Here is a 27,658-nt window from a genome sequence, read left to right as displayed (position 1 = left end):
ACTGCACCTACTCTTTCTAGTATCTCATATGGCCCGATGTATCTTGGGCTCAACTTTCCCGTTTGACCAAATCTCATTATTCCTTTCGTTGGCGAAATTTTCAAGAACACGTGATCTCCGACCTCAAACTCTAGTGGTCTTCTTCGTTGGTCTGCATAACTCTTTTGCCTACTTTGTGCTGCCATCATTCTTGATTGGATTAAATGAATCTTGTCAGTAGTTTCTTGAATCAATTCTGGTCCTATAACACGCGCCTCATCGATATCACTCCAACATAATGGTGTTCGACATTTCCTTCCATAAAGTGCTTCGTAAGGTGCCATACCAATGGTGGCCTGATAACTGTTGTTGTACGAAAATTCAACCATAGGTAGAAACTTTTCCCAAGTTTCTTGAAAATCTAAAACACATGCTCTCAACATATCCTCAACAATTTGGTTAGTGCGTTCTGTTTGTCCATCAGTCGTTGGGTGAAATGCAGTACTGAAGTTAAGTTTCGTCCCAAGAGCTTTATGCAATTCTTTCCAATAGGTTGATTGATATCTTGTATCACGATCAGAAACAATCGAACTAGGCACTCCATGCAATCGCACAATAGTGTTCACATATAGTTCAGCAAGTTGATCTAAACTCGAATTACTCTTCATTGCTAAGAAATGCGCTGACTTTGTTAACCGATCAACAATGACCCAAATAGCATTCATTCCCTTGGTTGATCTTGGTAAACCTATGATAAAATCCATTGAAACTGAATCCCATTTCCATTCTGGCACATCCAGAGGTTGCAACAAACCTGCTGGTCTTTGATGCTCGATCTTGATTCTCTGACATGTCAAACATTTAGCCACATACTCTGCCACTTCTTGCTTCATGTTGCTCCACCAATACACTTGCCTTAAATCCTTATACATTTTATTTCCTCCAGGGTGAATCGAGTATGGTGAACTATGGGCTTCTTCTAAGATTCTCTTTTTCAACTTTTCATCATTAGGCACACATAATCTTCCCTGAAACCTTAACGTGCCATCTTCTTGAATGACAAAACCAGGTGACTTCCCATTTTCCACTTCACTCCTTATTCTTTCTAATTGCAAGTCCTTACATTGCGCTTCCTTAATCTCATCAATCAAAGTTGGTTTCATTACCAACACATTCAAGCAAGGGTTTCTTTTCATGGTAAACTCAATTTCCATCTTTTGTAGATCATCTTGGTTGACTCGGGAGAAAGTTAGGATAGAATTTAAGTGAGACTTCCGACTTAATGCATCTGCAACAACGTTAGCCTTTCCGGGATGATATTGAATATCAAGATCGTAATCTTTAAGAAGTTCTAACCACCTACGTTGTCTCATGTTGAGTTCTTTTTGGGTGAAAATGTACTTAAGACTCTTATGGTCGGTGAAAATTTGACACGAAACTCCATACAAATAATGTCTCCAAATTTTGAGGGCGAAAACAACAGCTGCAAGTTCGAGGTCATGGGTAGGGTAGTTTTGTTCATGAACTTTGAGTTGGCGTGAAGCATAAGCTATAACTTTTCCGTTTTGCATTAAGACACATCCTAACCCATTTTTAGAAGCATCACTATAGATTACAAATCCGTCAGTTCCAGATGGAAGGGTAAGAATAGGGGCGGTGGTGAGACGTTTCTTAAGTTCTTGAAATGCACATTCACAATTATTATTCCACAAAAATTTAGTATTCTTTCTAACTAATCGGGTTATGGGTAACGCAACCTTAGAGAAATCTTGAACAAATCTTCGATAGTATCCAGCTAAACCCATAAAACTCCGTACTTCAGGTACATTAGTTGGTCTAGGCCATTCCACAATTGCTTTTATTTTCTCAGGATCAACAGATACACCTTTCTCAGAGATAATATGACCTAAAAATGATATTTCCTTAAGCCAGAATTCACATTTCGACAACTTAGCATATAACTGGTTTTCAATCAACATATCTAACACTTTTCTCAGATGCTCCTCGTGTTCCTCATTACTCCTAGAATATACCAGAATATCATCAATGAAAACAACTACAAACTTATCAAGGTATTGTTTAAAAATACGGTTCATCAAATCCATAAATACAGCTGGCGCATTGGTTAACCCAAAAGGCATCACAACAAACTCATAGTGACCATATCTAGTTCTAAAGGCTGTCTTTGGAATATCCTCAGGTTTAATTCGAAGTTGATGGTAACCTGACCTCAAATCAATCTTAGAAAACACTTTTGCACCTCGAAGTTGGTCAAACAAATCATCAATACGGGGTAAAGGATACTTATTCTTAATGGTAATCTTGTTTAACTCTCGATAATCTATGCATAACCTCATAGTCCCGTCCTTTTTCTTCACAAACAAGACAGGAGCTCCCCAAGGTGAAACACTAGGTCGAACATATCCTTTTTCAAGTAACTCATCTAATTGTTTCTTTAATTCTTGTAACTCAGCTGGTGCCATTCTATATGGTGCCTTAGAAATAGGGGTAGATCCTGGAATTAATTCAATGCTGAAATCTAATTCTCTTGGTGGGGGCATACTAGGTATTTCTTCTGGAAAAACATGTGGGTATTCACAAACAACAGGTATGTCAGTAATGGAAGGTACATGGGTATTTAGGTCAACCACACTACATAGGTAACCAGATAAACCACTCTCAATCATTTTACGTGCTCTCAAAGCATGAACAATTTGAATCGTTGGTTTTCTTACTAACTTACGGAATGAAACTCTCTCTCCATTTGGTGTTCTAAGGGTCACACTTTGCCTCGAACAATTAAGGTTAGCTTCATACTTAGTCACCCAATTCATTCCCAAGATTACATCAAATTCAGATAGGTCGAAGGCTACTAAGTCTGCTAGAAACTCTACTTTTTCTATTACAATGGGACAATCTCTATACATGGTTCTACATTTCACTATTTCTCCACTAGGAAGGGAAACACTCATAGCATGAAAGTCACAACATGGTTTCAAACTTAAACATTTAACAAACGATGGTGAAATAAAGGAATGTGAAGCTCCAGAATCAAAAAGAACATGGGCAGGTAACGAATGGATAGAAAAGGTACCGGTGATAACATTATCATCCTCATCTGCTTCATCTTGTCTCATCACAAAAACTCTTCCAGCTGGCGGTGGTCGAGGTGGGTTGCGGTTTGAACCTCCTACATTGTTGTTCCGACCACGATCGTTGTTAGTTGAAACTGGTCCTCTCATGGTTGGCGTCACTTGATTTGGGCAATCTCTGACGTAATGATCATGGCTTCCACAACGATAGCAAGCATTCGTGCCAACACGACATTCACTCTCAACATGACTCCTTTTCCCACATTTGGCACATCCTTGCAACCGATTGTTCCTTCCTTGAAATCCTTGTCCCCTATTATTTCCTTGATTACCATCATTCCTCCTTTGATTTCCCTGGTAACTTTGGTTAGGCTTCTTTGCTCCTCCTTGGCTTTGGTTATCATTTCGCCTTTTATACCCAACATTCTTCGCTTCTCGAAGTAGTACCACTCGCTCCACATTAGCTGCAATATCAACCATATCCTGGTATGAAGTAAACCTCTGAGTGGACAACCTATCCTGGTACTTAAGGTGCAGACCTCGTTCGAAACGGTTCATCCTGGACTGTTCTGTCGACACCAAGTCTGGTGCAAACCTTGACAACTCCATAAACTTATTTGCGTATTCCAACACGCTCATTGTTCCTTGTTGCAAGTGTAGAAACTCATCTTCTTTTTGTTTCCTCAAGGATGGTGGATAAAACTTGTCTCTCATTAACTTCTGTAGTTCGTTCCAACCAAATCCAGGCCCATTCTTTCGTTCCTTGTTAACTTTCCACCATAATCCTGCTTGGCCTGACAAGTAGAACACTGCGAAATCAACTCTCCATTTCTCAGGGCACTGCAGGGTTTCAAACAACTGATCAATGCGACTTATCCAATCCTCGAACTCAACTGGATCAGGCTTGCCATCATAGGATGGTGGGTTGAGTGACGAAAAGTTCTTGAACATCGTTGCGCTCTCGTTTCCACTAACATCTTTCTTTTTCCGAGAATCATGGACTAATTCGGCCAACATTGAACTCACATTTTCCAATAGTTCCATCCTTTCCTCATGGCCATTAACATGGACATACTCCTCGTGAGAAATGTCGTTATCATCGTGAACATGATGCTCGTTGCGAGCTCCGTTGGTAACATCGTTGATAGCATCGATGGTCGACATTCTGCATAACATATCTTATCAGGTTGAAGCGAAATAATAATATAAAATAAGCCCTTTGATCCCGTTCCTACACTCACACTCATATTCATTTTAATTTAGCAAGATTTTAGAACATTCTTTTTAACTCGTTCCTTAAAATTCTTTACTTAAAGCCTAATGAATCCTATTCGTGCGAAAACCCGTAAGGTTTAGCACTTATGGTCCAGAACCTTTGCTCTTGATACCAAACTGTAACACCCCGACCTCTAAATTACATTATTAAAGCATAATTAGCAGCGGAATTAACCTAATTTGGTCGGGGCATTACCTGCCGTAACTCCCTCTTGGGAATTACAAGGCAACCATCAATCATAAGATATTAAATCCCAAAAATTAATATAATAATCTTTTATATTACCAAAATAAAGGTACATAAATTACTAAAATTCTTCAATTAAACTATTAAAACTTAAAACGTAAACTAGGTGGGAATTATTAAAGTGAAATCCTCGCCACTACTCGTTCCCATCGATCCCAGCGGTACCTAAAACAGAAAACAAAATAACAGTGAGCCGAAGACTCAGTAACGAACTATTCTAGCAACGTAAATTCATTTCAATACATTTTATTTAATAACACAGGGAGAATAGAATAATGTAAAACATTTTATAAAGTCCTTTATTTAATCATTATCAACTTTAGGGTGCACATGCTAGTCGTGGCAAGTATGACATGGTGGAACGTCTTCCACGATGGACCACTGTCCATAAACATGGGGCCTTGGCCCGAAAACATGAGAGCCTTGGCTCAATGGGCGGATGCCCCATGGGTACATGCATGACCGAGAATCGTAACCTGTGAACATATACTGCCAAACGGACTAGGAATTTCACTTTCATTTATCATGTTTCGTTTAATTTTACATTTTAGTCTTTTTACTTCAGTTGAAGTAACATAATTCCTTTGGATCATAAGATCAAACATCCTTTTTTTCCTGGTTTCTTATAACCAGCATTTTATAAGAAATTCAATCAATCATCATAGCATTTTATAATCAATCATAAAATAAGGAATAATTCCATCAAATCATATTATAATAAATTATTCAATAAAATCATATTTCATTTCCCGCAATTCATAAAACATGTCAAAACATTCATTTAATAAATCAATCATACGTTGTAATTTCATAATCACATTTATAAGGGAATTGCGGGTACTAGCAATAGCCGTTACCTTAATTCCGCGACTTTGCTAAGGGATTTTCGTTGGTTCGTTCGTCCTGAGCTCCGAGTCCAATTTCTTTAAAAGTGGTAAATAATGGAATTAGTACTAAAATCAATAAATAGTTATAAAATCAATATTTTATAAATCATAAATTTTATAATTAATGGATTTATAAATAACGAATTTTAATAAAACATAATTTCGAAATTTAATGAAATATTATTATTATTAACCGAATTTTCGATCAAAATAGATATATATGCTTTATGAATCGATTTTCATGAAAATATTATTTCATTTTTATTAATTCAAGCTAGTGAATTGATTTTGGTAAATCCTGAAAATTAAATACATATTTCTACTTGAAAAATAATAAACAATTTGATTGGGAAAATAACTAAATTATCAAAATTTATTAAAGCAAGCAAATTAATAATTAGAATTTCTGAACATGCAATTCAGTTGGCAACTCACCCAAAAGCCCAAAGGGATTATGGCCCAAATTTTTAATGTGGGATTTTAAGGAGAATTAAGACCAAAAATTAGAAACCAAAGTTTCTGGTTCTTTGGTTTCTGAAAAAGGGCACGAGTAGGGGAAGGGAAATGGGCGAACGAGGAGGAGGAGAAAGAGGAGGGAGGAAGGGCGGCTGGCTGAGGTGGGTGACGCCGATTGATGCGACGGCGATGGTGGGTGGTTCTCGGCGGCGGAGCAGCGAGGGAATGGGTGGTGGGTTGCGCGAAGGAGGGAAAGGCAGGGGAGATTTTGTGTGGTGGTTTGCGGCGGTTCTGGGAGGAGTTGGGGGGTGGCTCGTTGGTGAAATAGGGCGGCGGAGGTTGGTGTGTGGGATGGTGATGTTGGTCGTTGGTGGGGTGTGATAGAGGTGGTGTGGGGCGGCGGAGAAAGAAGAAAACAGGGGAGGGGAACAGGGGAGTGCGAAGAGAGCAGAGGAGGGAGTTGTGGTGGAGTGGTGGTGTTCGGTGGCTGGGGGCGTTTGCGACTGATAGGTGGTGAAGGTGGGTGACGGTAGACGGTGGTGGTGGTGGCTGTCGGAGGCGGTGGTGGTTCGATTTTAGGGAGAATGAGGAAGGATTGTTTTCAATTTTGTGGATTGATTTTGGTATTGAAATTTATCATAAATTGAAGGGATTTTTGTAATTTTTTGAAAGGATTCTAGAAGGGGAAGACCTTGGGGCTCAAGGAATTGAACATGGACTGATTTGAGGGAAGGAGAGGAAGTCAAAACTTCCTGGTTTGAGCGTGGGGAGCAAGAAAATAAAGCTGACATCTTCATTTTTTTTTTTTTAATAATAAATTCACAATATTTGGAAAAAAAATTCAGAATTTGTAATAAAATGTTTAATTAAAATAATTCCTTAAAAATAAATAATTTATCGTTAACGAAAATAAATAATTCGGTTAATAAATTTATCGTTTAAAATAATTCGTAAAAACGATTAAAATAACGAAATTCGATTATTCGTAATTTAATTAAAACGAAATTAAGTTAATAAATATTTTCAATTTTAATAAATCGAATTTAAAATTTCGGGGTATTACACAGGAACACCACCATTGAGAGGCTCACTATCATCATCATCATCGTCGAAATCGTCGTAGTTGTAGATAGACTGGTCCTCTTCGAAAGCCACTGGGGAAAGGAAGGAGAGAGAAAATGGAAGGGGTAATGTGGTGGGAAGGGAGATAAAGAAGGGGAAGGAGGTGGGTTAGGTCACGTGAAATCCTCCTCTATTACTGCTAATTTACAAAAATACTCTGGTCCACGCTAATTATAGCGTGGACCAGGTCCATGCAAGTGGAATTGAACAAATATTGTGAAACATCTTAAAAGGAATACGTAACAAACAAAAAGAAATGAAGGGAGTAATTAAATAATAAGTCAATTAATCTATACCTAGTATTTAAAAAAGAACTCCATAAATTATTAGATGACATGTGTCATCTCCATTTTTCATCCATTAATTTGTTCTTTTTTTTCAATTTTTCCTTTTGCTATTTATTATACGAATTATTTTACAACTTCAACACCTCTTCAACTTCATCTTTCTCATTCAATATCAATTCACCATTGAATTTATTTATTTTCAACTTTTAAATTTCATATATTCCCCCTAATATCACAAGCTTTCAACAAAATTAGCACTTTAAAAAGCTTTTAACAACCACTATATAATTGTCCGTTCAATGAACGGGCTCAAAAGCTAGTTTGTATTAAACTTTGTGCCGATCAACCGATTCAAGTATTCCGGGACAGAGGGAGTAAAATCTGTATAATATTCAATACAGAGTAAGACAATTGTAGATGGAGGAAGTCCAAATACATGCCTGGCATGTATTTGCAAAAACATGCCAACCCAAAATAAAAAGGTAAATGTAAATGTTAAATATTTTTGGGGGAAATGTATAACGGAATTGTAAATTTGTAAAACGGGGTGGTGATTTGGCATTGCTGAGTTGGTATTGGTATTACAAAAATGGTATTGGTATTACAAAAATGGTACTAAACTTTTTTTAAATGAAATTCATTTCCTTAAATGGTACTCGTTTTGTAATAAATTTTATAAAGTGGTATTAATATCACAAAAATGGTGCTAAATATTTTAAAATGGTATTCATATTACATAATTGGTACTTAATTTTTCTATATGGGATCCAAGTTGGCAAACGGGGTTGACTATTCAACAATTTCAAAATGGATGGGAAATTACAAACAAGCCCATGACATGTATTTCATAATACATGCCTGGCTGCGATTTTGACGCCCTCATTGTAGAGAGGAATTACAAATACATATCAGATATGTATGGGGAAATACATATCATAACATAAGACAAAATAGGAAAAAAGACAAAAAAATAATTAAATTGTACTTTTCTAAACACAAATGGTACTTTTTTTTACAGAATGATACTTTTTTTTACAGAATGGTACTTCATTTTTTGTCTTTTAGCTATTTGTCTTTTAGTTGATATGTGTGTTTCCACACATATCAGATATGCGAAAAAACGAACCCCCACTGTAGATGTGAATGGAAAATATGTGATTGACCACAAAACATGGGGAGTACAATTTTATTTTTAACTAAAGCGAGTAAAAACTAGGCAAAGTTTGATAATTTATTCTACTCGCACTTTTTACGAAAGTTTGGATGTTTCCGAAAAGAACTTGCCAATTACGAGCCTCCAAGAATTGGGAACATAAATGAGACATCAAACATCAAACCTTTGATATCATCAACGACACACCAATTTTTAGTTTTTCACCGATCCCTTCCCCAAAATAAATTACCAACATTTTAAACTTGCCATTCCGAAAAGAACATTATTTATATCCATGACTTTTAACACACCGTAATTGTAATGTACTGCACGTTCGGTGTGTATTTAACTTTATATACATGTTTTACCGGGGAAATAAATAATTTATCCGTACATCAAATTTTTTACTTTGGATATTTTATGTAACATTTTAAATTTTACTTCGGATGTACAAACTTTAGTGCATTTGCAATGTGTGATAGACTTATTACTTTAACACTAGTACACCAATATTATTAATTATTATCTACTCTTTACTCTTTAGTAAATCTGAATGGAACTGGACTTAGATGAATTGTAATTAACTTATACACCATAAGATATGACTTATGGTATGTTATGTTGATCTTATTTTCCTTTAATTTCCGCATGTTCAAATAAGTTGAGATAAAATTAGATAAGTTAAAATAATTTCAAATATGATAACTTTTGCAAAAATAACAGTTGTCATTGTAATTTACAAATGACTAAGTTCTGATAAGTTTAAGTAAGTTAAGTCTAAGTGAAATTCATGTGAATACAACACATTCTATTGGACCTAAACTAAACCGAGTTTAACTTTACCGTTAAATTAAATTGAATTTAATGGAGCTAAACTAAATTAACATGCATTAAATGTACAATTGAAATCATCTAAACTGTAAAACTTATACAGTATATTTTTTCAAAATGAAAAGAAGACCTTGTACATCTTCAACAGTATTCAATGCCAATTTACCATTTAAACAACTGATATTTCATGAAATACCCCCGAGTTTTGAAGTAATTCACCAAATGCCCATCAAGTTCCAATAATTCACCAAATACCCCTGACAATTGACTTAATGCCCCATATACCCTTACTGATAACGGTTCGTTAGTCCGCCGTTAGCCTAGTTTCATAATTCACCAAATGTCCCTTTTTTTTAAATTTATTTCACCAAATACCCCTATTATTAAACTTATTTCACTAAATGCCCCAACCTTAAAAATAGTTATTCTGATGTTCCAACGGCTAGTTTTTTCGTTTGGAAATTAGTCGTTGCTTATTGTTTGCTTATGCCTTCTTGATCCACTAAAGTCGTGATAATATCTAAAGGCTAATTTTGAACAAACGTAGTACGAAGAGAAAATAATAATGTTGATTGTGTGTTCCACTCAATACAAAGCTACCCAATTTATAGGTATCAAATTAACAAACTAAGCCTTATAATAAGGGAGAAAGATACTTATGAAATGAATCCAAGCAACAAAGAAAATCAATGTTCTCATTAACGAGTGGGATATCTTGAAATGACAATTTGTACATTAAACCCAAGGTATAATCCAAAGAGAAGCTAGTAGTAAACTTATTCATGATTTACATCTACGATGCCAATGATGAGTTTTGGATCTATTGATGTCACAAGGAAATTTGACAAGCATCGACTCATCGTACACAAATTCAACTCCACTGCTTCAACCCAGGGACGGGAAACACTTGAGGAGAATCTTAGAACCTGTTTCGAGCTCCTATTCTAATATGGTCAATGGAGGAACCAATCTCACTATTTTCCTTTTCCAGCAGTTAATATTAACAATTTAACATTCTTGAATTTCGACAAGCATCAACTAGCGGGCCAACTTGTACATCCAACTCTATACCAATAATAAGACCCTGCCCTCGGCCTTCTTTCACATGTTGTTTGCCTCCCAATTTCTTTGCTAAGAGTTCTCTGAAGTCTTGATCTTTCTTTGCTAAAAGTACTTGCTTGCTCTCCTGAGTCCTAAGTTCTGCTTGTCCATCCCAAACCATGGCATAAAAAGGATTAGCCTTTCTTCATTTCAAAATCAAAGTAAGATGTCTTGTATTGACATTACAGTATTAACTTTTTCTTCATTTGCTTCAAGTCCTATTGCATCTTACTGTTTCCCCTATTTTCAGTATTTTCTCCTTCGTCTAAGCTTCCCCTGTATTGTCCTTCATGCTGCTGCCCCATGTTTTCTTGTTCAACTACTCCCTTGCACCATCTCAGATTGTTGGAAGGATCACACTTGTAGTACAACCTTTGTGGATTGAGTGTTGAATCGGAGCTTCAGATGATAAACTTTCTATCACAATAGCAAAATTGGTTAGGTACTCTAATATATGTGGACTCATTATGTGTGGATGATGATTTTGAAACAAAACTCATGACACAAATCTAATGCAATTAGCAAAGCAAAGAAAAACAACATCTAAATTACAAGAAACATTCAGAAAAGTGGGTTTTTATAACCAAGCAAGACCAACATCTACTTTTCAAACGAAAAAACTAGCTGTTGGAACATCAGAATAACTATTTATAAGTTTGGGGCATTTGGTGAAATAAGTTTAATAATAAGGGTATTTGGTGAATTATGAAACTAGGCTAACGACGGACTAACAGACCGTTAAAAGTAAGGGTATTGTGGGCATTAAGTCAATTGTCAGGGGTATTTGGTGAATTATTGAAACTTGATGGACATTTGGTGAATTACTTCAAAACTCGGGGTATTTCATGAAATATCCGTTTAAACAAAGTAGTCTGTATCATTGTGATACTTCTATCCATGTACCCAAAACATTTGGGCAAGATTCACCCTGTCAACAAAAAAAAAAAAAAAAAAAAAAAAAAAAAAACTAAAACTTTTTACTAACTTCCTATATCACCACGTTCAAATTTCACCAAAAGAAAAAAAAACCACCCACTCTTCTTCCCACCTCCTTCTCTCCCTCCCCTTCCATTCCATGCTCACTCCCACTCTCTCTCTCTCTTTCTCTCTCCACCATCAAAATGCACACCATCTTCACCTTCTTCTTCGTCCTCCTCCTCTCCTCTCTCCCACCTATTCTCTCCATCAACCAAGAAGGTCTCTACTTACAGCATGTAAAACAAACTCTTGATGACCCCGACCACTTCTTCTCTGGTTGGAATGACACCGACCACACCCCATGTAACTGGACTGGTGTCACCTGCGATCCCGCCACCGGTTCTGTTGTTTCCCTTAACTTCACTAATGCTAATCTCGGTGGCCCTTTTCCTCTCATCGTCTGCCGCCTCCGCTCCCTGGCTTTCCTCTCCTTTAGCAACAACTACATCAACTCCACTCTGCCGTCGGATATCTCCACGTGTCAGAGTCTCCGCCACCTCGATATGGGGCTGAACGTTTTCGTCGGAAGCTTGCCGGATTCTCTCTCCTCAATACCGACGCTTGAGTATTTGGACTTGAACGGTAATAACTTTTCTGGGGAAGTTCCGGAGAGCTATGGAAGGTTCCAGAAGCTTGAGGTTGTTAGTTTGACGGGGAACTTGCTTGATGGGAAGTTTCCCATGGTTTTCAGCAACGTCACCACGTTGAAGACGCTCAACGTGAGTTGGAACCCTTTTCAACCGAGTCGACTCGGTCCGGAGATCGGGAACCTCACGAATCTCGAATATCTCTGGGTCTCGGACAGTAACCTTGTGGGCGAGTTGCCCGACACGCTGGGCGGACTCAAGAGTTTGATTAACTTCGACGCGTCGGAAAACCAGTTGAGCGGGAGGATACCGAATTCGCTCACTGAGTTAACGAGTGCGCGTCAGATTGAGCTCTTCGGGAACAAGCTTACCGGTGAGCTGCCGCGTTCTGGGTGGTTAAAGATGACGTCATTGAGGAACTTCGACGCGGCGATGAATAATCTGACGGGGACGATTCCTGACGAGCTAACTCAGCTCCCACTCGCTTCCCTCAATCTGTATAAGAACGAACTCGAGGGGGAGATTCCTGAGACCATAGCGAACTCGCCCAATCTCTACGAGTTGAAGCTGTTCAATAACCGGTTGTCCGGCGAGGTACCTCAGAAACTCGGGGAAAACTCGCCGTTATATCTAGTCGATTTATCAACGAACAACCTCACCGGAAAAATCCCCCCAAATTTGTGCGCGAAAGGAGAGTTTTCGGAACTTCTATTGCTCGAAAACTCGTTTTCCGGCGAAATACCGGCTAGTTTGTCCGAGTGCGCGACATTATATCGGATAAGACTGGGTAATAACCGGTTATCCGGCAATGTACCACCGGGTTTCTGGGGACTGCCCCGAGTGTCACTGTTAGAAATCCCATTCAACTCGTTTTCCGGCGAGATATCGAAATCCATCGCCTCTGCTTCGAATTTATCTCAACTTACTATTTCTAACAACAAATTTTCAGGATCAATTCCGGAAGAGATCGGATTTCTAAGCAATTTATTGGGCTTTGTGGCAAATGATAATCAATTTTCTGGTCCATTACCAGATTCAATTTTGAAGATGGACCAATTAGGGAATCTAAACTTGGAAAACAACCACTTATCCGGTGAGATTCCATCAGGGATTAAGTCCTTGACGAAGTTGAATGATCTTAATTTAGGTAACAACGAGTTTTCCGGGCAAATTCCTGCAGAAATTGGTACATTATCGTCGCTTAACTACCTAGACTTGTCGAATAATCGACTTTGGGGTTCAGTCCCTAATGAATTGCAGAGTTTGAAGCTTAACCAGTTTAATCTGTCAAATAATCATCTCTCCGGCGAACTCCCACCGTTATACGCCAAGGAAATGTACAAGAGTTCGTTTCTGGGAAACCCAGGTTTATGCGGTGATATATCAGGTCTTTGTGACAGCAAAGTGGAAGTGGACAGGCAGCGTTATCTTTGGGTATTAAGAACAATATTTGTTCTAGCTGCAGTTGTATTCCTAGTAGGGGTAGTATGGTTTTACCACAAGTACAAGAATTTCAAGGAAGTGAAGGACAGCATCGACAAATCAAAATGGACTCTTATGTCGTTTCACAAGCTGGGTTTCAGCGAATATGAGATCTTAGATTGCTTAGATGAGGATAATGTAATAGGAGCAGGTGCTTCTGGTAAAGTCTACAAAGCTGTGTTAAGCAACGGCGAGGCTGTTGCAGTGAAGAAGCTCTGGGGACAATCAAATAAGCTCGCAGACCGGGGCGATATCGAGTGTGGTGGTGGGATGGTTAATGACGACGGATTCGAAGCTGAGGTTGAAACATTAGGGAAGATTAGGCATAAGAATATAGTGAGGTTATGGTGTTGTTGCAAAACAAAGGACTGTAAACTTCTTGTGTATGAGTACATGCCTAATGGTAGTTTGGGTGATTTGTTGCATAGTCCTAAAGCAGGGTTATTGGATTGGCCTATTAGATACAAAATCGCCCTCGATTCTGCTGAAGGTCTATCTTACTTGCACCATGATTGTGTCCCGGCTATTGTTCATAGGGATGTCAAGTCAAATAACATCCTGTTAGACGGTGAGTTTGGGGCTAAGGTTGCCGATTTCGGGGTGGCCAAAGTGGTGGATGCTATCGGAAAAGGGACTAAATCCATGTCGGTCATCGCCGGTTCCTGTGGCTACATTGCTCCCGGTAAGTTCTTTTTACAAATATTGATTATTAATTTTAAATATTTCGTTGATTATTATTTGTTACAATTATGCGTGATCATACAGAACGTCAATGTTAACTAATATTGGTTGTTGCGTCCTACTCCGTATTATTGTTAGATGGGTATAATTTTGTTGGACTTACCATTACCAGACTAGATTTAGAATTTTAGTTGTTGGGAATAATAATGACTTCTGTTTTTTAACTAATGTCTAATGGTAGTGTCTGATTTTATAGTGTTAGATAGGGTCCAATTGAGTAACGGAGTTGCCTAGTTTGACAATTCAAATGGCATGTTCCTATCAACAATATTAATATTAGTAGTTTAGTACTATGCTATGCTTTAATTAGACGATAATGCCCATGTTGCCCAATTTATGATTTGTACTGTAGTACTATTAACGTCTAATTTCATTTCCCTATGTGTTATCGTGTATTAATCGCTGTCATTTTCGATAATTTTTTATTATTTTCCAACCATCTAAATTAATGTATGGATGTGTTTTTGTAATGCAGAGTATGCATACACGCTCCGAGTCAACGAGAAGAGTGACACCTATAGTTTTGGGGTGGTAATTTTGGAATTGGTGACCGGAAAACGACCGGTGGACCCTGAATACGGGGAAAAAGACTTGGTCAAGTGGGTGTGCACCACTGTGGACCAGAAGGGTGTGGACCATGTAATTGATCAAAAGCTCGATTCTTGCTTCAAGGAAGAAGTATGTAAGTTGCTCAACATAGGGTTACTTTGCACTAGTCCTCTACCCATCAACCGTCCATCCATGAGGCGAGTGGTGAAAATGTTGCAAGAAGTAGGCGGTGAAAGCATGTCGAAATCAGGGAAGAAAGACGGTAAATTGACACCGTACTATTACGAAGACGCCTCCGACCAAGGAAGTGTAGCTTAGGTGGGTTTATACATACTCCATGTCTACAAGAAAGAAATGGAATTTTAGTGTCATTTGGTTTGCATTAAAAGTGAGAGAAAATGGGAAGTGATAAATCATAAATAGGGGTAGGCTAGTAGAGCAGTAGTATTAGTAAGTATTTATGAGTTGCTATTGTAAATTTGTTTGACCAATGAGAGTTTTTTATCCAAATTTGATAATCAACCTGCATTTTCTTAAATTATGCATTATTAGGTTTTTTATTTTTATTTTTATTTTTATATTTTGATTTGATTTGCTAGTTATATTTATCTTCTGACTGAGGTGACCCAGATGAAATTTATGTGTGATTTACCACAAAAGTGAGTAAAAATAACTAGTTGCCTCAATTTGGGGGATATGATAGTTTGAGAAATTTGTAACAACCCCTAAAAACGTAGGGCAATAGGCATCACTTTGGCAGTTTGGCACTGGGAAATCCTCTGTTTGTTCTTTTTATAAAACTGGTAAAAATTAATGGTAAGATGGGCCATTGTGCTTGTCATCTGATTTGGCCCTTCAATTCTAGGCCAATGGCCCTAAACGCATATGCAGTGGTACAGCTACTCAATGAAGCGTAGTTATGGTGATGCTCGTGGTTTTGTAGGGTACCTTATGTTGACGTGCTAGTGCTAGTGCTACTAATATGTTATACCAAGTACTTTTTATTTGCCTAATGTACGGAGTAGATCATACAATAAGTTTTTTCTCTTTTTATTTGCCTAATGTACGGAGTAGATCATACAATAATTTTTTTATCTTGGCCGAGTGAAATCGACGAGAGTGATTAAATGTAGTGAATATGGGAGTAAAATGGTAGACCCATATAATTAGTTATAGTAAGAGGCAAATTCAAAAGAACAACTTTTAAAAAATGTGGGAAGAACTTTAAGAGTAGATGGAGTAACAAACTAACAACTAACATGATAATAAATTTTGACATGGGTAGGTAAGAAAAATAAGAGTTACTCCCTCCGTCCCGGAATACTCGACCCGGTATAATAAGGGTAGTTTGGTTAATCATAGTCTTATACTCCGTATGAAGTAGAATTTTCTAAGAAGTATTTCCCATGTACTCCGTATAAGCATCTCTTAGAAAGTGAGAGATGTTGCTTGGTTAAACATAGAAAGTAAATTCCCATCGAAAGTTTCACTGACTTAGAGCACCTAGGTAAGCAACTTTCCTCCAATTTGAGGGAAGTGAATCTTCCTAGACAGTGTGATTTTCCATTCATGTTTTTGTCAATCAAACAACACCACAATCTTCCATTTCCTAAGAAGTCATAATTTCCATGTTTTTCATGTCAAGTGTTTTTAAGTTAGGTTCAATTAATTGTTCATGGCAAGTGATTAAAAAATATATCAAAATACTCTACTTACTGTACTAGCTTTAATTTGCAAGGTCTTAATAATAATACTCAAGACCATCAATCTAATCTCGCCTACATCAATATACTTGTATGTTCAGTGATGCACTAAATACATACTTTGTATACACGTAGTATAACTCTATAAAGTACGAAGTACATATTTAAGTTAAGATGATTTACTTAAAGAAGGTGATCATTTTGAACACTAAAGTGCATGTTTTAGGCCCTTAACAAGTCCTTATTAAAAAGAAAAGAATATTAGACCGAATTTTCAATGTTAGGATTGCTTTGGGCTAGTTGGCAAATTGTCAATATCATATAGAAAAGGCTACTTTTCCTTTATATTCTTATTTCGAAAAAGTTCATAACACTTCATTTTTGAGAAATGTTAGTTTTGGCTTGTTGGCCCATTTGTAGATCAATATTCGAAATGTCATTTTTTTGACATTGCGAATGAGTTATTAGGAAACTATTATTTACAAATAGGGGGAGATTCGAATCTGTGACTAAAATATATAACTTGTTTCTTTTACCATTGGAATTCGTAATCCGAAAAAGGTTCATAACAATGTTGAGAAATGTTTCAGTATTGGCTCATTTGCAGATTAAAATCCGAAATGTCATTTTGTTGACGCGAAAGAGTCATCGGATTCAGGGTACTACAACGTAATGAGGGAGGGGTTCGAACCCGTGACCATAGCATATGACCTCAATTTTTTTTTTTTTGGGTGTTAGCATCCGGTTCACCCTTACGGCTAATCCGGATTCGGGGCGAGTTCTGGGTGGATAGGTTCCAGTCCCCTTCCAATTGTTATTGCGGGGGATCGAACACGAGTTCTCCCTACCAAGTTCAGCCCCAATCACCACTGAACCAACAAGCAATTGGTAATTTTTACTTTTATCAATGTAGATATCTATTGATCGATAAATAGTCTTTGTTGGACCATTGGCCCGCTGTCCAATTATTTTTCATCCATCATTAATGAAGGCTGAGCCCATATTTATTTTCCAAGATTGTTACAGTAATGTATTAAGTCAAGTAAAATCCATAAATGTGTAATTCAAATGTTGCAAATGTTGGTAGAATAAATAATTTACAACTACATTACACTAGCTGCATTTCCATTTAGTACTGTCAATTGTGCAATAAAATTTTAACACTGGTATTGGGGGACAATAATAATTCGAAAGGATAATTTAGATTAGTCTTATATTAGGGGTAAACTAGCTATATTGTGCAAATGTAACTGGGACGAATGTTGGGAACAATTTTAAGAACAAATGAAAACACTATCCTGCTGTTACTTGAATTCTGAACATCGATGATCTCAAGCCATAGTTGCTACTTCAAAGACAGCCTATAAAAAGTTTCTAAAGCATTCGCATTGCACACCCTCTCTCTCCAAAATGAAGCTAACCTTGTTATGCATCGATCATTTTGATATATTCTTGCATGATATCTACAAAAGACGGGGAAGGAGAAAATATTGAGATGTACTCAACTATGTCAACCCAAGCCATTGGTTGAAAATAGAGATGGCAATCATATCAAACAAACTATCGATCAATTAATTAGGAGTACTATATACTAAAAGACATATCAGGAATAACACGTGTCGTTTTCTGTTTTTTTTTTTTAATTAAAATATTTGATGAAATGGTGGCTCTTTTTAGAAAGATAGATAAAGTAAAAAAACACTCCCACTAACCAACGGATCTTTTACCAAATTGACTACTTTATCATACTATTTATTTACCAAAACGGCTACTTTTAAATTTTAATTCCCAAACTAGCTAACTTTTATTTACCAAAATAATTGTTTTGTCTTTGAGCCAAAAATCACTGTACCAGTCTGGTTTTCTTTTTTACTCCGTAATAAATAGTGAAGCGGTTTTATTTGTGTTTTTATTTATGTTTTTGGAATTTTTACTTATTACGGAGTATATTTGTTGGGTCTAAATATTACTCCCTCCATTTCTTTTTGATGTATCCATTTGGAATCTGGTGTGGTTTTTAAGAAAATTGGAATATTGGTTTGTATGGGTATAAGTGTAATGATTGGGTGTAAGAAAAATGATTGGGTGTAAGAGATTATAATAAATAAAGGAGTGAAAAAATAATAAAGAAATAAGGTAAGAGAGAGGAGTGATAATGATGGGTGATAAAGGAGGTGAGAGAGTGGGTATATGGGGAAGGGAAAAGAATTAAATATTATGGGTGGGGAAAATTAGGTGGGAATATGGGTAGAATCTTTAGGTATTTTGGTAATTAGATAGAAATGTAAGGGTATTTTAGGATAAAATGTATGTCCAAAAATAGAATAGATTCTAAATGGATACAACAATATGAAACGCTTAAAATGGAAACGGATACAACAAAAAGAAACGGAGGGAGTAGTTATTTACAAATAATGCTACATAAGCCATAAGAAGTTTTAAAATAAAGTGGAACACTTACCAACCGTATTCATTTTACAGAGAAGCATGACCATGCATACGCTGGTGATGAACGTAAAGAAGGAGTAGGCTATTTAACCTATATACCAATGGATTACTTGTTTTTATAATTAAAGACCAAAAATTCCACAAGATTTCCAATAACAAATAATATTACGCATTTATCAATTATTTCCAATAACAAATAATATTACGCATTTATCAATTTTGAGAACTCCTTAAAATCGAGCATAATTATATATAAAAAAAAGAATCTAATTAGATATGTCTTCTCTTGTTTGCTTCTATTATCATATCAAAACTTGGAAGTTGGGAACTCCCTAATCACTCCAGCTAAATAATTGAATGTAATTAAGCATGAAAAAACTTTAAACAAATAGAGAGAAAATTATATACTTATCAATTTAGCTCTTAGAATCCTCATTAGGAAAACATAAAGCCGAATTTAGGGATGTCGATTAGTCCCCGTCAATTGAGTTGGAAATCTTTATAGTAGCGATATTGATCGACTTCCCGTTCAAGATATAGAATGGTACTCCGTAGGTATTAAGAAAAATAAAAATGCAAAAAAAATTGCAAACGCCAAAAAGAAAAAAGAAAAAAGAAAAAAACTCAGCCGATTCACTATTTAAAAGTTAAAAAAGACCAAACTAAACCGGTTCGTTGAGTTTTGTGTTAAAATATATTATTGATAGGGAAAATATAATATTGTGTTTTGTATTGTGTTCTGTTATACGTGGGCATACGCCTCTATTTATAATACAAACTAGATCTCCTACTCTTCATAGGTTTCCTAATTCATATAGACTTCTATCTTATATCATATAGCCTAGTTATAACATAACTCTACTATATTCGATATTCTATCATATAGGATAACTGCCTTATCCTCAATATTTTGCTTAAAAATTTAAACTTTTAGCCATTTGGAAATTAGAATTTAAAATTAGCCGTTTTAGTAAATAAAATTGTAAAAATAGCCATGGTAGTAAACATCCCTAACCAAGTACATTTGCAGACTTGCCATGTACATTTAGAATCAGAGATATTGATATCTTAAAGTGATGTTGAGGGTGTAAGACGAAGTTATGCATGCATGAGGTTTAGGACAAAACGCAAGATAGAAGGATTGAGCAATACAGAGTAGTGTATAGCAATTAGCAACATCACTGCAGTGTCTATGGAAGCTAGCTTGATTAGTAGTCTTAGAAAGTTGAAGAGTCAAATATAGATGGTACTAAAGGGCCTCAAGAATAAAACCTGATGCAGGACATGGTTGAAGAGTCTGGACATCTGCTAAAAGATGCTGTTTATTGGTACACGTACCACAAGGAGTAGTGCTTGCCACGTGTCACAAGTGCACGACACATGAAACATGAGTGAGCTTACATGATGCACATATATTATATTGGATGATATTGAACCTATCCCTTACTATTACGTTACTGGAATACTTGTCTCAACTCTAAATCAGAAGAAAATCTGATGCAAATAAGGTTTGAGATTCATCAGGTCTGTTACATTACAATAAATTCATGTTAAGAAGACAAGTTATCTTCAAAAATATAAAATGAAAAACAACATAATAAAACAGAGAAGATAGACAAATACAGGCTCAAACATACAACGTTCAGAAAGATTTTGTTCCAAATTTCAAAGCTTCTTAAAATTTCTGATTCAAAATCATGTTGTTAACAAAACAAGCAGGATCACGAGAGTGATGGATAGCTCAGTTGGTTAGAGCTTCTATCCCGATTCCAGGTGATCCTGGGATCGATTCTCATCCCCGCCCTTGTGACTCTTTCGCACCAAAAAATAAAAATAAAAAAACAAAACAAGGATCACAAATACGGAGTATCTGATACATGTACAAAAACGACTCAAGGAGAGGTACCAACTTACAGCAAAGCTCAGCGCTGCTTCGGACCAGAAATATTCTGTATCTCTAAAAGATGTCCAATTTTTATGGACTTGACCGAAGATCTTATGATTGAAGGAGCCCACAACAACGCTTACAGTAACGAAGCTATATACTTGGTGATCGTTATGTGATCTCTTAGCTTTAGCCTTAAAGTGCAAGCCATGCTGTTGTGGATAGGCCTCGATAGTAATCCAAAGAGGACACCAAAATTGGATTTACTAAAATAACCTCCCCTTTCCACTCATATAATAGAGATAAACAAATATGAAAAGCAATAAAAGTGCAACTTCTTCATGTCATCTTTGTTTACCATAGAGTATTATACTCATTCAATTAAGGGAATTCATTCACATTTTCGGTTTCCTTTGACATGTACTCCCTTCGTTCTTTTTTGTTTGCTCTATAACTAAAATTTACTTTGTAAGAATTGGGCTAAAATTTATACATGGGTTGATAAAATGGGTTTATAATTTGTCCATTAATGTTTAGAGCAATCTCAAATGACCACCACAAAGAGAAATATAAGGCAAATAACATGAAACGGAGGGAGTATTGAGTGAACTATTCCGGCCCATTAACACGAAATTAAAAAACCACTCATTGAGGACTTCGAGATGTGGGTTGCCCAAATACACCTTTTGAAATCACTATTGTTTTTGTCTTACTTGCCAAGTACTACGTAAGCTAGAATTATGGCCTCACTAATTAGTCAAACATAGAGTTGTTTCTACGTGTCCGCCCCATGTGCCTTGAGTCCTAACGAGCAAGGCCTTAAACGGGATAAGGAAAAGTTTTTTCGGATTGAACTCGTGCTTTCCTATTATAAATGAGGCTTATGTACTGCCCATCCCACGTGTCGTATCACCGGGGCTCTTATTATTTTAGAGATTCTTTGTTAATTGCTTAAAAATTAAGTGGCCTATCGTGTCCGTGCCAAAGTTCTAAAATGATGGCCATCATGGCCTATGACCCATGTCGGTTTTACAACGGCTCGTGTTGTGTCAACTTGTGAGACCAACTTCGTGCCAAGCTTGGGCTGCCCGCATGCTGGATTGGCCCAGGCCCAGCTCTAGTCAAACGCTTAGGCCAAATTGGTTGTTTTTTATTTATTATTGGCCCAAAGGCGGTGGCGCCGGCCAGAAAGTTGGTGGTTGGTTGAGTTGTTGATTAGTGATTACATTTGATCATCAACGTACTAAGTGAGAATAATTAATTTAAGGATGGGTTAAACATCAAATTTAACACCAAAATAAAAATTGTATTCTATAGTTTTTTTTGTTTGAATTACCATTATGTTCATTTGTCTACTGTCGATAACAGTAACTAATTCCTTCGTCCCTCGTGTTTCAATTAAGGGTAAAGGGTCGACAAATAATCTTATTTTATTCCCAAAGGCTAGGATTCAAACATCTCAATCATTTAGTTAAGAAACAAAGTGAACAATAATTATGCCAAAATCATCTCGGTTAATCTATCTATATATTATACTAAAAGAGAGGAACTCAATGTGGTGATGACAAATGTCACCACATGATTGGTCCTCTCTTTTAATATAAATAATATATTTTTATATTTTAAAATAATTGTCTCTGCCTGCCATATATGGAAATTATTGTATATATGTCAATATCAAATCAAAGTATATCAAAAATATAAAAGTACTAAAATGACACTTAGTAATAAATCCGTATGCGTCTGACATATATGGAAAATTTGTATATATGTCAATCTATAATATACGGAGTATTCAAATTATTTTCGTTTATGTAATAAAAAAACGTAGAATACTCTTTCTCATCTAATTTATAAATATTATTTACGGTAATTTCAAATCCTATTGTGATACAATGGAATGTAGTGCCCCTCAAAAAAATAAATTGGGATGTAGTGTAAAAACTTATTTTTGGTCAAACTAATCACCACTGAGTTGATCGTCAATCTAATTCATTGGAGGGTTATACACACCATGTAAAGGATTGCACTATCACTTACACATAAAATTTCGTAAACAATTAACATTTTGATATATAATTCGTGCATTACACCTTGGTGATGGGGAGAGTTTGCATTTCAGATTGGGCTACCGACGAAGATATTTGTTTTGGCGGACGCGTATAAGAATAAAATATACCCACCTTGGTGATAGGGATGGCAGCGGGTAGGATCTGGACCGGATCCTCTAGGATCCAGATCCAGATCCGTTTTTTAGACAATGATCCAGATCCTACCCAGATCCGTTGGGTAATGAAAGTGAGGATCCATATCCATATCCGACGGATCCTATGGATCCGGGTCCAAAACGGATTCAAAACGGATCCTAACTTATTTTTCCATCAAAGACCCTAATTTTCCTTTTAACCTTAAACCATAGTTAAATAAAACTTCAATAACAACGCTATTTGTCCATACAAGCATTCACTAAAATCAAATTTAACAAATCTAACATAAATAATATTAAAAGTTCAACAAACTTCAATAATGCTATAATTTTTACTCTTTATTTTTATATTTTAATTTTTTTTTTTTATAAAAACGGGTAAACGGATCCGGATCCGGGTAATGACTTAGGACCCGATCCAGATCCGTTTGTAAAGCCAAGGATCCAAATCCTACCCGGATCCGCCGGGTCCAAAATTTGAGGATCCAGATCCGCTGAAAACGGATCTGGATCCACGGATCCGGGTCCGGTCCATTATCCACTGCCATCCCTACTTGGTGATATGGCCGGTTTAGATTTATTAGACTTTGGAACACTCACCCCGTCTTAAATTGTAGAGTCACATTTTTGAAGGAAATAATGCCCTTGGTCCAAGTATGCATTCAATGTTAAGTCTAATAAATGCGGTTCAGTATTAATTAACAAGTTAATAATTCAGTGAGATCAAGTGAGCTGAATGCCTAGCTAGAGGCCGCTTCAGTTCAGGTGGAATTAATGATATTAATCCACAACTTACTCTTGACTGAACCCGTAGGGTCACACAAATAGTACGTAAACGGATCAAGTATTTAATGGCATTAAATACTCCATCTATGGATATTCGGAATCGACGGATCTTGGTTTCAGTGGGAGCTGAGATCGTCACAGGCAAGAAAAGAATACTCCGGAAACGATGATATTGCCGGAAACGGAAATATGGATCGTATCGGAAATATAAATATTATCCAAGTCGTAGATGTTGCCGGAAACGGAAACATGGTACGTATCGGAAAATATTATCGGAAATAGAAATATTGCCGGAATCGGAAATATTGCCGGAAACGGAAATATTGTCTGAATCGGAAATATTATCGGAATCGGAAATGAATTCCGGAAACGGAAATATTAAATATTTGTTCGAAACGGAAATTAATTCCGGAATCGGAAATGTTAAATATTGTTCGTATCGGAAATAAATTCCGGAATCGGAAAATTAATCGGAAGCGCGTCGTACGAATTAGCATCGGACGAGCTTGCTAGACGAAGGCCCAGCACGAAGCCAGGCCCACGTCCAGCAAGGGAAACGCGCGCCACAACACGCCAGCCCAAGGCTGCGCCAGGCCCACCGCAAGGCAGGCCCAGCGCGCGCCCAAGGCTGCGGCAGTCATGGGCTGTGTTGCTCGGGCTGTGCGCGCGCGCGCATGGCGCCCCTCGTGGGCTGCTGTTCGTGCGTGAGTGTTTGTGTTCACATACGAAACCTAAAACGTACAGGATTCGTTTAATGATTAAATTCCTAATCCTAAAAGATAAATTAATTAAATAAGAGTTCCACTAGGATTCTAATTTAATTAATTCGTATCCTAGTAGGATTCCAATTCTCTTTCCATACCCCTATAAATATGTGGCCTGGGTTCACAATTTATAACGAGTTTTCAAGTATTCAGAGTGAGTTTTTGAGAGAAAAATTCAGTCACATACCTTGCCTAAAAGTGCCGAAATTATTAGTACCCACCTTAAGGGCGATTCTAGTTGGTCAATCTTAAGGCGGATCCGGACGTGCTGTGGACTATCTACGGAGGGACGACACTTGGTGTCCTAAAGACTTGTTCTTGTTCGGTTCAGGCGCAGCTAGGGAAGGCACGCAACAAAGAGTATGCATCTAAACTATGCTATATGATTATGTGTAAATAATATGTATTCCTGGCTAAATGGTTTTTCCGCATGATTTATGAATTGTCATATGTATCATAACCTAACAGTGGTATCACGAGCCTCTTATTATTTTCATAATCTAAATTGCATAAACATGGTTAAATATTACAAATTTGCAAGAATTAAAAGGGGTGATTAATTTTCGTAATTGTTAATTAATTGCAAATTGCGTTTATTTAATTATACGTACGCAGTTTTTTGGCAGTTTCTTCGTTACTCATCAAAAGGCATTCTAAAATTTCGGCCGAACCCAGAATTCTCAAATTCGAAGCCTAACTATGACTTTTCGAAGGTTTTAGTTTTTCGAATGCAAAATTTCGTAAATTTAAGATGTTAAATTAAATATTTGCGATTCTTGTTGATAAATCTTGAATTTTTGATTGAGCTACTGTATATGTTTAACAAGTTTGAATGCCTAGCCATGTTAATTATGCAATCTAATTTGTAATTATGATTAATATGTTGAAAATTAGAATAATTTAGAATTAATTTGATTTTCATAATTAATTATAATTTAATTAGATACCTATGATTAAAAACCACCATAAAAATTGTAAATTTATGATAAATTTTAAATTTTTATGACCTAGACTTGAATCCATGTTAATCGGAAATCAATTGAATAATAAATTTTCGATTTTTCGCCCCAAAATTATGAAATTAATATTAATTTATTAATTTGTCATTAATTTTAAATATAAATTTTTTAAATTTTATACGATTCGTTCATATAACTTGCACGCACAAAGCAATGGACGCTACGTGTTACCCTTAAGGGGTGTTGTATAGTGCGGGCATGTGACAACGAGCAAGGGAGCTCGTCGCCCATGCGGCACGAATGCAATGAGCAAGGGCATGGTGCACGAGCACAAGGCAGCAGCCCTGCCTTGTGTCGTGAGCTATGAGCAATGGACGAATGGGCATGGGCGAAGGCAAGGCACGGCAGTCGCGTGTGGGCAGCAAGCGAGCTGCGCCACAACGCGCACTGCCTCGCGCAAGCGCGCGCAGCCTCGCGCGCAACGAGCGCAAGCTCGCGTGCCACGAGTGCTGCGCCCAGCGTCGATGCTGCGCGCAGCGAGCGCTGGCTCGCACCAAGCGAGCGCTAGCGAGCGCGCACATCATGCGCTGGCGAGTGCATGAAGCGAGCGCTGGCCCGCGTGCAGCGAGCGCTAGCGAGCGAACGCAGCGAGCGATGGCTCGCGTGCATCGAGCGCTGGCGCGCGCGCAGCGAGCACATGCTCGCGTGCATCGAGCGCTGGCGCGCGCGCAGCGAGCACCAGCTCGCGCGATGGCTTGCGAAGGGTAGAAGCAGCAGCTATGCGACGCAGCGCATGGGCTGCGCGCACATGGCCAGCGATGGCTGTGTGCGTGTGGCCCATGGGCGTGTGATGCGTGAGGTGTTTGCGTTGCGATTAGATCGTTTTGAAATTTTAATATGAAATTTTCAGTTTACGTAATTTTAATTAATTTTTAAATTAATAATTTAAATTATTTTCTTGGATTTTAATTTTGAATATTGTAATTATAATAAATTTTATTTATTCTAATTATTTTACTAAAATTAAAATCATGAATTAATTTAAATACGACTGAAATGAAATTAAACTTTTTGGATTCAATTATAAATTTATATAAGCTTTAAATTTTAATTAAATTTGTATGTTTCCGGTTAGACTAGAAATACATTTTTATGTTTAAAATTAGTAAAGCATATGAATTTATTGGTTTAAGTGGGAGTGCTTTTAGTCATAAACTCTTGATTAGGTCTACAAATCCTTAAGGTTAAAACAACTTGATTAGAATTAATAAGGACTGAATAATTGGTAGGTTATTGGTGCCCTTGATTAATTGCTGCAAATGTTTACGTGATGCATAATGTGTTTTACTAACCAGCTATGTGGGCCATTCATGATAATGAATGGGTGAATGGTATATATTGTATATGTACTATTTTGCAGGTTATGAAGTGACTAGTATGACCCAAATAGGATAGAAAATATGGTCTGCGTACCATTAATTTGAATGTAATTGGTCTAAAGTACCAAAGTTGTTTTTCAATTCAAATATGGTCTGCGTACCATCAAATAGTTGTAATTAGTTTTAATTATAGCTTATCCTATTTGAAGAAAATGGTGCCTCCCACGGAGATTTTCAAGACGGACTTTGAAGTTAAAGCTTCAAGATGAAGTCGGGCCATACTAGATCACATTTATCTTATGCATGTTTTAAGTTATTTATTGCTTTTAAATATGTCTTAAATTGCATGAGATCAAAAGCTTGATTATGTTGCATGATTAAGGATTTTAGTTCACTTAAAATCTAACCAACATAGTAAGAGCCTTAAGTTCCAAACTTAAAAATTGAGTTAAAAGGTGCCATGCCAAAATATACACTTGCTTGGATATCCTTTACATCAATCTAGTAATAGTTTTCGCTCAGCGAGGTGTTACTTATTGGTCCTAAAGGGGCAAGGTACACAAATAATTGTGAGTACATGTTAGTTTTGGTGAAACTCAACGATATAAGTAAGGAGTCCTTTTATGTCGTGGCAAAATCGATAGGTTTACCTAATAAGTTCTTAGACGTACCTATCAACCAAGAGTAGTTTCTAGACTATTAGCAAAAGGCTTTTGCTTACCTAAAATGTTTAGGATTGAGTCGACAAACTGTGCTTAATT

General features: G+C 36.9%; 2 protein-coding genes across 2 annotated transcripts; both read left to right on the top strand.

The window, feature by feature from the left end:
- Positions 1-6,044: 6,044 nt before the first annotated feature.
- On the top strand, positions 6,045-6,463 carry LOC130463029 (glycine-rich protein 2-like). Its single transcript, XM_056832047.1, has 2 exons — positions 6,045-6,214; positions 6,265-6,463. The coding sequence occupies exons 1-2, from the start codon at positions 6,045-6,047 to the stop codon at positions 6,461-6,463; spliced, it is 369 nt and encodes a 122-aa protein (XP_056688025.1).
- A 4,796-nt stretch (positions 6,464-11,259) lies between these two features.
- Positions 11,260-15,305, top strand: LOC110777714 (receptor-like protein kinase HSL1). The gene is made up of 2 exons (XM_021982306.2): positions 11,260-14,159; positions 14,694-15,305. The coding sequence occupies exons 1-2, from the start codon at positions 11,552-11,554 to the stop codon at positions 15,083-15,085; spliced, it is 3,000 nt and encodes a 999-aa protein (XP_021837998.2). The 5' UTR covers positions 11,260-11,551; the 3' UTR covers positions 15,086-15,305.
- The last annotated feature ends 12,353 nt before the right edge of the window (positions 15,306-27,658 follow it).

This window comes from Spinacia oleracea, chromosome 6, assembly GCF_020520425.1.
Source record: "Spinacia oleracea cultivar Varoflay chromosome 6, BTI_SOV_V1, whole genome shotgun sequence".
Taxonomy (NCBI): domain Eukaryota; kingdom Viridiplantae; phylum Streptophyta; class Magnoliopsida; order Caryophyllales; family Amaranthaceae; genus Spinacia; species Spinacia oleracea.
The sequence above is the reverse complement of the archived record's forward strand: the minus strand, read 5'-3'. Positions and strand labels throughout refer to the sequence as shown.

Coding starts and splice junctions, on each gene's coding strand:
- LOC130463029 (XM_056832047.1), top strand. CDS start 6,045: ATGGGCGAACGAGGAGGAGGAGAAAGAGGAGGGAGGAAGGGCGGCTGG. Junction 6,215..6,264: donor AGGGGAGATTTTGTGTGGTG/GTTTGCGGCGGT, acceptor TTGGTGAAATAG/GGCGGCGGAGGTTGGTGTGT.
- LOC110777714 (XM_021982306.2), top strand. CDS start 11,552: ATGCACACCATCTTCACCTTCTTCTTCGTCCTCCTCCTCTCCTCTCTC. Junction 14,160..14,693: donor CTGTGGCTACATTGCTCCCG/GTAAGTTCTTTT, acceptor TTTGTAATGCAG/AGTATGCATACACGCTCCGA.